Genomic DNA, 9,639 nt, shown 5'->3' on the forward strand with positions numbered 1-9,639 from the left:
TTCCAAATGAGATTCTGAGATATGTATTTAAATAAAGTCATCCTTTTTAATTTATGTCAAAATTGTGGCTCCCTCCTAATTGGAGAGTGCAACCTGCAATACAGTACATACAATTATCACCATTTAACTAAGGGAGAAAGAGGAACTAAAGTTAAGATAATAAGACTATTACTATGAAAGTCTTTCTGAAGTGTAACTGAAAACACTACAACACTCATTAATTCAACATACTGAAATAGACATGCTTTTCAAAAGAAGTGTGACATTAATTCTCAACTGTTACTGAAATTCTGGAGCAATAATATGGACAAGTATGAGATTAAAGTCTACATCAGTTCTTCCTCTAGATGCAAGTGACTGAAGAGAATTTTAAGGATAACTGTACACCCACAAAATCATTTCAGATTATAAAATTGCATTGGCGTTCTTTATACACAAAACCACATGAGACAAAATGAATGCTTTTATATGGAAAAAAGTTTGTTTAATGATCAATCTGACTTGAGATCAGCACAGATTTAAAATTATAATTTATCCTCTAATAGAGAAAGACAATTTTATTTATCACCAGACCTTCACAGTATATCATATCACAACTGTAAACTTTATTCATAAATAAAATGGATGGTGCCACTGACATTAATTCTGCAAAGACACAGATTTGAAATAGGTATTCTCTTCTAACATATGCATGTTTTATTGTCTTGGGTTGCCATTCATGCAGTTACAAGGCCACAGTTTCAACAGCCAGTCAACTCCATGACTGAGTAAACTCCTGTCTGGTACTAACTTCAGTGAAGTGCTTAAGTAATTTATCATCTAAAAGTGAACAAAAAAAATTTTTTTATTAAAAACTGGAGAGTTGACATGCCCCAGGTATTCCAATTCTGTTGTTATCAAAGACATCACCTTTCCCTCTACATATTTTACCATAATTATTTTAATACATTCGCCCTCACAACGAGATCCAAAAATAGAGAACAGAGTTCTCTTATCTTATTAAAAGTGTACAAGGAACACACACTGCTTACAAATCTGAATAATATATTATGCATTCTTTGACCCTGTAAAGTAGAGTAGGGAAAATAAATAACTCCTAAAATAAATGACAGCAAAGGCATGTATTACGAACATAAGTGCCTGAGATAACCTGCATTCCAAAAGAAGAGTGGATGATCCTCCTGAGAGATCATCCTCTCCACCCGAACTCCTCAAAAAACAAATAAGAAGTAGATTTATAGGCTATTATGACAGTTCAAGAATGAATTTAAAGGTCTCTTCTGCAAGTACACAGTAATCCTTAATTCCTACCTTCAGTTGCTTTAAAACATTTGACCAAAAAAGAAATTTGTTTGTTCTGATTCTAGAATGTAAATCCTGGAAATAGAAGGCAAATGCTGAAACATATTCTGTCAATTACAAAAATGGTACAGACAATAATACTTCTTGTTGTTGTTTGTTTGTTTGAAAAGCCAATTTGAGAAAATGATCTTGGGAAACCAAAGTTTCACTAGCATGTCAGTGTATATAAACTTGTTTAATATTTCCTTTAACTTGACATCCAGATAGTCAATGGTGAGACCTAGAACTGAAGGAGGGGAAAACCAGCAGCTGCTGCTAGTAAATGACAGTTAAGGTTTGTGAGATTCTAAAATATCAATGTGTTTATCGTGCTAGAGGCCCGTTTTGACATACAAATGATTGGAAGAGAAAGAATTACTTCTATCTAGGTCATGATGACATATCACTACATGCTCCAAAGAATATGATATGTATGTAAGAGAACAAGACAATGAGGTAAGACAGGGACACAGTACTAAGACTGGAAGGAAAGGCAAGAACACGTTTATATTTTATAAATCAGATAGAGTATTGGTATTCTGTACAAAAATACTCACTGAACTTTTGCTTTCATCTAACGGTTATCACGCAAATAATCATTTTATATTTTACACACATATTTCAGTATAATAACCCAAAGCTCTGAACCCAGCTCCCGCAAAACAATGGAAGCATATTTCAAGACAATTCCACACATAACAGAAAACAAGTGGTAAAGGAAATAGATGTCTCCTTGTGATCTGCTTTATACACCTGCAGACTTTTACTGTATACATACATTTAACAAAAAAAATAAAAAAATAAAAAAAAAATCCTTAGGAAATTAAACTAGGAAACCTTTTTCTTTATGGGGGTGTGCTAAACAAACACTGTGACTCAAAAAGAAAACAAGTTGTGACAAACAGACATCTATCCAATCAAGCCTATCTGTTTCCAAACCAATACTGTATTACAGCAACATGTTAAAGAAACACCAGTCATGATTAAAAATAAAAAATAAAAAATGATAACAGCAAAAATTAACTGGCAACTTTTGAGACATTTTACTACAGGGAATCACTCGGATCTGAGGTGCCTGAGAGTGAAATGAGTTTCAGATTTCTCCATTCTCTGAGGGGAGACCTGAGATTAGCAATGGTTGCCCTTCAGAAACACGTCATACAGAAACGCAAACCCCTCAGCAACACAGACCTGGAGATTTATTTAAAAGATCTTCTCAATCTTAGATTTCCATTTTATGCAGACATTAACAACAGACTACTGACACTGACATCAAATATTTGCACTGGCCTCAGTGAAATTATGCACAAGAATCATCAGAGAAATGCTTTACAAAAAAAGATGCAAAAGTCTCACTCAAGAAGATCCTCAACGAACTTCTCAGGCAATAAGAATAGGGTAAAGCAGCATGTGGTGCCAAGAAATAAACAACCTTTAAACGAGTCAGGTTGAGGCAGGTCACACTACACATCTAACTGATAGCTGGGGATATCTTGCCGGCTTCTTAGATTGTGTACTATTTCTTTTTCTCCAGGTAGTTTACTTCAGGTTCACAAAAGGTACTGTATTATCAGGAATGGAGAACAAAGTCTTCTCTTTAGTCAAAGCGCAAAACCCAATAGAAGTGCCATATCTCTGAGCTGAAGGAACCATATCACACAATTATATTTAATATCCGTGTCTGCTGAGGCCACAGATAGGGAACTAAATTCACTCAAATGTTCTGGCTGTTTTCACCCACTGAAGGTGTGGTGAACCCCTTACACCTCAGCTTACATTTATTTTGCACCACTATAGTGACCAGTGAGACAGAATGTCTGAGTAAATCTGTCAGAAGTGGTTAATTATCATCATGGGGAACTGGGCCAATACCACCAGTTCAATTTCTTATAAGCCATCACACAAACATCAGATAGTAAATACTTCTGGGAACTAACCACCTGGGCTGGAGTAAAACTGGTGAGCTGGAGGTAAAAAGCTCCATATTCTATTACTTATCCCCTGAGCTAAAGAGTCCTCAGCTGGTAGTTCCATGAAGATTCACACAGCCTATTATTCTTTTTTTCCTTTTTTTTTTTTTTTTCCTTTTTTTCTTTTCCAAAGGCAGCAAAAGCAGTTACAAGATTAAAAAATAATAACAACAAAAATCACACCTTCAAGAACAATTATATTTTTCTTAAAATAATTTCTCTGAAAGTAGCAGACTGTACACATTTTACAAGAATAAACAAACTTCTCTAATATTTATCCACAAACTGGGAGTCAGAGATAACTAGTGCAAATTTCTGCTGACCAGCAGCATTTATTCTACAAACTTTGGGTATCCTAAGTGCTCCATTAGAGAAAAACAGGTATCTTCAATCAGTCTAATTTCTTTCTTGGGCATGTTTTGTTTCCAGGCATGAATGCTACTTGGTGAAATTTCCCCCTCGTAAGGAAGATAAAAAAGACTGGTGGAGGTGGCAAATAATATTTGGTTTAAGCTAGCAGGAGGAAGAGGGATACCAAGAAAGGCAAAAATTGTTTCAGCTGTCTTCTGAGGAAAGCTCACAATATCTTCAAACTTGACCATCAGATAATTTGTTGGCAACAAGTCACCATTTATTCTCAGTGCTGCTGCTGTATTTGCTAGCCATAAATGGGACAACACAGAAACAGCATTTGAATTAGAATTTGAAAATTCTTTTCTTAATGATTCATATTCAAAGGCATAGCCCTCATTGATACTACACTTTCCTTTACCATTTTCCCATTTAAACATTGCAGCTAAGCGTTGCGGAACCTTTTTCAAAGAGTAAAGGCTTGGCTTATTTTTGTACAGCATTGAATATATCCATGCCCGTGGATCTCTTACTACATATAATGCTCTCATTGATGGTCCTAGGATTTCCTGAAAGAAGGGAAGCTTTAATGTCCAGCTCCCACTACTTAAACTAAGCACCGGTCGTGCATTAGGATAATAAACAAGGTGCCTTCTCAATTCCCTGATATATTCAGCATCTTTATCTTGACTTGCTCTTGCCCTACTTCTTTGCTCCAAAAGAGATTCTCTCTTCTTGGATCTTTTCTTTTTGTCCTTGTTTATGGCAGAATGCTGAGTAATTTTACTTCTGCTAGCTTCATACAACTGAATGTTTTGTAAATGTAATTTTGTGTCTTGAACTAGAGACTGGAGCCACCCCTTGAGGAGATGGAAATGCCCATCCTGAACATCAGAAGCCTTCCATTCACATGGATCTACAAAGGAATCAATTTCAAAATCACTCTCAGGAATTTCTAGATAGGCTGTAGGTATCCTCATGTACAGGAAGTCACTGCTGTTGAAGAACAGCTGTTTTAGAATTTCTGCACCAGAAGCAGGGAGTGAAGTAATTATAACATCTGGAAAAACAATGGGAGTCCCTTCTAATCGTTTGGCTTTATTGCCTTCATCGTGTTCTAGCCTTGTCAAGTCACTGCTCCATTTTGCACAGATTGGCTGAGTACACATGCTCCACACATCAACCAGTTCGATAAGCCACAGTGTGATAACTAGTATCAGGATCCAACGCAACATTTTACTGAAGGATATGTAAAACCGCCACTGAAAGGCCAGTATGACTAAACTAACCCCTAAAATTAACCCTGCAATTATGTTCACTTTGAATCCAAATGGCAAAACTACTCTATTATTTTTAATCAATTTTTCCACAGGTTCAGTACCTAATCCAAACTTTGTCACTTTGTTTTCATGAACAACTTTGGCAAAACCACCAAATCCCAAGTAATCAAACCTGGCCTTTAAATTCTGATGATCCGTCACAACAGAAACAGTATTTTCAGTGCTGTTGACACTAAGTGATATCTGAAATCCAGACTTTACATTATCAACGAGTTTGCAGTTAGAGACATTGACATACGGGCCATAAAAAAGGTAAACAATCCTTGTAAGAGTGCTTTTCATCGGAAAGGTAACATTTACAAACTGAGTCCATCGCTTTTTGAATTCAGCAGCTTGTTCTGCCTCTTGTATCCTAGCAACAGGACTACTCCCATGATGATCAAACCAAAACATCTTGTAGTGGGCATCCCACACATCCATCATAGCTCCATTGTACTTATTCTTAAATTTATAGGGTATGTATTTAAAATCAATGTCAAGATTATGAAAAAAGGCACTGACTGAATTAACAGGAGAGTCTGCCTCCTTCTCGATGTGGTCTACTACTAACAAGGTCTGAGAATTTAAGAGCAGCAAAATGCGGTACACACTTTTCAGTTTCATTGCTGATGTATAAGCAGACACTGCCTCCCCACTCACAAACATCATGTCCCCAGACTGGGAGGCTGTTATAATTTCCCCAGTTGAGTCTCCAACCTCATGACCAATCCACTTCAGCCACTGGGCACATTCCCCAAGCTGTCCCTCCCAAGGCTGGTTGCACTGACTCGTAGGAGATGGGGCAAACACCAAGACATTGTTCAGGTGGCTGAGTTTAGGTCCATAGAGAGCCTCAGATACAAACACCTGCCCATTGGGAGCAAAAGTGAAAGAGTTCTGATCAGGATGCTCATGTCCAGGATTAAAACTTCTCCATCCATCAATCCAGGCATATGGTTGAAAGTGGACAATATCATAAACTGCCCGTCCACCCAGTTTTCCAGACTTGAAGGACACAAAGGTGTTGGTCTGACTGCTTGGCAATCCAGCCCCATAAGTAACAACTCCCCAGTTAGGAAACACATGCATTTTAGCAGTGCCATAGTCAGGAGGTGGTTGAGGAGTGATTTCAGCAGAGTACCATATAAACTCAGTGTGCAGAGTGCTCCACCTCTGTGCAGTGGATGGCACCATTGGTCCATCTTTGGGTCTGTGTTTTCTAATTTGCTGTGCCAGCCAGTTGCCAGCTCCATTCTTCAGGACAAACTTATCCAAGAAAACAAGCTGGCTCTCAGGACCATAAAACCAATTGTAATTAGAATCCGCTACACCCACAGTCCTTTGAAAGCCTGGTAGTAGGGTAGCATAATAAAACCAAAAGTGCATTTTCAGCCAATTATTTTCAAAGTTGTTAATACCAAAGTGTCGCTGTGCCAGGAAAACATACTGTGTTATTGACTTAGCAGTGTAACTCCCATAAGCTACTCCCTCGTCCAGAGACCCATCTACAATGTGATTGAGCAGAAACATTGTTTTCTCCATCACATCAACAACAGTGTGTTTCCAAATATTTGCCTGAGATCCATTGTCCACACCAGTCACTAAAGCTCCAGTGAGCAAAGCGAGCATGTTGGTTGCTTGGTGGTTGTGAAGAAGCTGCTTTCCCCAGGAACGAACCTTTGAGTACTCAAACATTTCTTTGCTCGCAGACTGTATCTTCTCCAGGTATTTTTGTCTTCTCGCATTTTCCAGTGAATTATAGAGGAAGTCATAAGCAGTGGCAAATCCTGTTAGGGAGTGGCCAAGGGGCACTTCATCACCAGGCGCGCTCTCAACCAACCAGTTCTTGTAAGCAGCCATTCTGTCCATATACTCCACAGTAAAATCCAATGCAGCTTTATCTTCAGGGCACAGCAAACAATAAAATGCTAGAGGTGGCAGATTGTTACCATAAACCTCATTCCACTTCGCAGCAAAATCAACATGTTTGTGTGGAGGTAGGTAGTACAATGGGTTGGATAACATAACCATCACTGCGCTTCTGATGGTTCTGAATATATGTGAATGGCTTGTGTGAGCTTTCTGCCTCAGCACATGGACATCTTCAGCATCAAAATACAAGCTTGGATGAAGAACTGCTTTTTTCAGCTTCTGCTCAGCACCAAGGCTACCAAGTTTCTCTTTCTCATATTGATCTATATTTTCCATAAATGTCACCCAATCAGAGTAATTGCTTACAGATTCTTCAAAAGTGAAGACAGCAAACATCATTAATGCTAGAAATAAGGTATGCCCTGTAAGCATCAGAGCCATGATCCATTAAGCAGCTCCTCTTCCCCAGGCATGCATTTCCTAGCAAAACACAACATTCAGATATCAAGCTTTGAACCAGTCAGTATAAACATGAACATCTTAAGGCATTTTTTTTTCTTAAGACAAAAGACTTAGTGTTTACTGCACATTCTAACAGTTACTCAGATTACTGAGAAATATGACACAGGAATAACGAGTCTGCCAAGAAACTGAATCTCAGGTGTCTTCTGTTCACACTTTTCTCAAATACAACACCACAGCATGTATACTAAAATCAGGGAAAAGGTAAAGATATGCAGACAAACACAGGACGATGACAGTACACAGGAAGAAAACAGGACGCTATGCCTTGGTAACTTTAAAACCTCAATTTTAAAACAGGAATCGGAGCCAAACGTTTTCTGTGTTAAAGTTTTCAATCAGGTCAAATTCCACTTCTGGAGCTGACAAAAAAAAAAACAAAAAAAACACTGATCACAAAAAAAGTATGTATAATTTATTCAAAACAATGTGGCGAATTTAATTATTTCTGGAATTTACAGCACTTGAAAAAAAAGACTCAAAAATGGAAACTACTTTCTTCAGCCTTCCCCTTAATTTGTGTACATGTTCTTTATCATCTTTCTCTTAAAGACTTGTGGGATAATGGGAAGGAAAAAAAAAAAAAAAAAAGGCAAAAATCCTTCATCAGCTCCTTTAAATGAGTCTGTGGTGCTTTTAAGCACTATTCCCCTTCTCTAGTAAGAAGTTTGTCTGAATTAATAGTCAGGGAGTATTGACATATATTCTGGTCTTCTTTCATCTCATCTTCAGCCAATGATGCCCAAATTTTGTCTCAATGATTCAGAAAATCTTGCTCCTCCCAGTACGAAGCAAAACGAAAACATATGAGAGGAGCTGAAAGCCAATGCTTTTCTGCTAAAAGAGCAGTTTGGGTTTTCCTTCCACTTTGCATGTTGGTTCTTTCTGTGGAAACACAAACAGAAGTTCTCTGAAGCGGTGCAGGTGTCAGAACACGGACTATTCAGTCAAGGGGAACTGATAATGCTCTCAGGGAAGTTGAGGGTTAATACATTTTTTCCCTTTTCCCAAATAAATTAAATACAGAATGGGCATTTTCAAAATTCCACAACAATTCTCTTAGACAAAATGGAAATGCAGACTGGAGACCTCAACTCTCGCTATTCCATTTTTCCCTACACGACTCCCAACGCTCAGGGCACATTCTCCCGTCACGCTGCCACGAGTTAACCAACAACCGGCACCGAGAACACACCAAGCGGAGCTCACAACCCCAGCAAACCACCACGGAGCCGGGATACCCACCGGGAGCCGGCCGCCCCCGCCCGCGATATCCCCGGGCCGCCCGCTGCGCCACGCCGCGACCAGCAGAGGGCGCCCGCCGCCGGCCGGGCCGCGCCGCCGCCCCCGGGCCGCACAACTTGAGCAAGTTTGGGCGGTGGGCACGGGAGAACCGCTCGGCCCGGTTCCTCGCGTCTGCCCCCGCTCGGCTTCACCCCGACTTACCCGCGGCGCTGTCCGTGCGGCCGGGGGCCGAGCCAGCCCCCGCGCCGGGTGCGGCGAGGCGCTGCACCGTCCCCTCTCGGCTCGGCCGCGGCCCGTTCCGCCTCGCCGCTACTTTTCACCCGGGCTGGCCGCAACTTCGGGGCTGAAGCTCCTCCGGCGGCTCGCGGAGCGCTGCGAGGAACGGCGGGCTGCTCGCGAACAAGCGGAGCGGCGGGGATGTCGCTGCGGTTGGAAGGCGGCGGCGCGCTCGGCGGAGCCCTCCCGCGGAGCAGAAATCCGCCGGCCCTCCGCGGCGGGTGCACCCCCGGCGCTCCCGGCTGCTCTCTTCCCTGCGACTGCGTGAGGCGGCCGCCGCGCCCAGCCCAGCCCAGCCCCGCGCCACCGTGATGCCACCGCCGCCCCTACGCCTCGGCAGCGGGCTGCCGGCGGAGCGGAGCGCGGCGGGCGCGCCCGGGGGCAGGGCCGGGGCCCGAGCGGGGGGGCTGGGCCCGGGAGCGGCGGATGGTGGGGAGAGGCGGGGCCGGGCGGCTCCCCCGGGTCCGCGGAGAGGGAGGGCTCGGGTTGGGGGAGCAGGTGGGTAGGAAGGCGGGGGGAGCCGTCTGATGTGCAGCTCGCAACTTTATGAAGAGAAATAAATGCGTAAAAGCGCCTCAGGAAGCATGGAGATGCGCGGCATCGCCTGTTGGAGGGGTCCCGCGTTTTACAAGTACCTCCCGGCACAGGCGGTTTATTTTATTGCGAGGCACTAAAATGGCTCTCCTTCAGTCTCGAGCAGAAGGCTTCTGAAGTACGACATAAAACCGTTATGGCATGTGGAA

At 41.9% G+C, this 9,639-nt stretch overlaps 1 protein-coding gene across 2 annotated transcripts; it reads right to left on the bottom strand.

Annotated features, from left to right (window-relative positions):
* Positions 1-459: 459 nt before the first annotated feature.
* On the bottom strand, positions 460-9,345 carry DSEL (dermatan sulfate epimerase like). 2 transcript variants are annotated; one of them, XM_015855206.3, is made up of 2 exons: positions 8,822-9,345; positions 460-7,333 (listed from the first exon to the last, which is right to left on the bottom strand). In XM_015855206.3, exon 2 carries the CDS (start codon positions 7,292-7,294, stop codon positions 3,644-3,646), a length of 3,651 nt encoding a protein of 1,216 aa, XP_015710692.2. In that variant the 5' UTR covers positions 7,295-7,333; positions 8,822-9,345; the 3' UTR covers positions 460-3,643. The 2 variants fall into 2 exon arrangements, with proteins under 2 accessions (XP_015710692.2, XP_015710691.2); XM_015855205.2 differs by having other exon boundaries at positions 460-8,260; positions 8,822-9,344.
* Between the last annotated feature and the right edge of the window lie 294 nt (positions 9,346-9,639).

This window comes from Coturnix japonica, chromosome 2 (assembly GCF_054131305.1).
Source record: "Coturnix japonica strain WE chromosome 2, WE-NBRP24, whole genome shotgun sequence".
Classification (NCBI taxonomy): Eukaryota; Metazoa; Chordata; class Aves; order Galliformes; family Phasianidae; genus Coturnix; species Coturnix japonica.

Coding starts and splice junctions, on each gene's coding strand:
- DSEL (XM_015855206.3), bottom strand. CDS start 7,294: ATGGCTCTGATGCTTACAGGGCATACCTTATTTCTAGCATTAATGATG.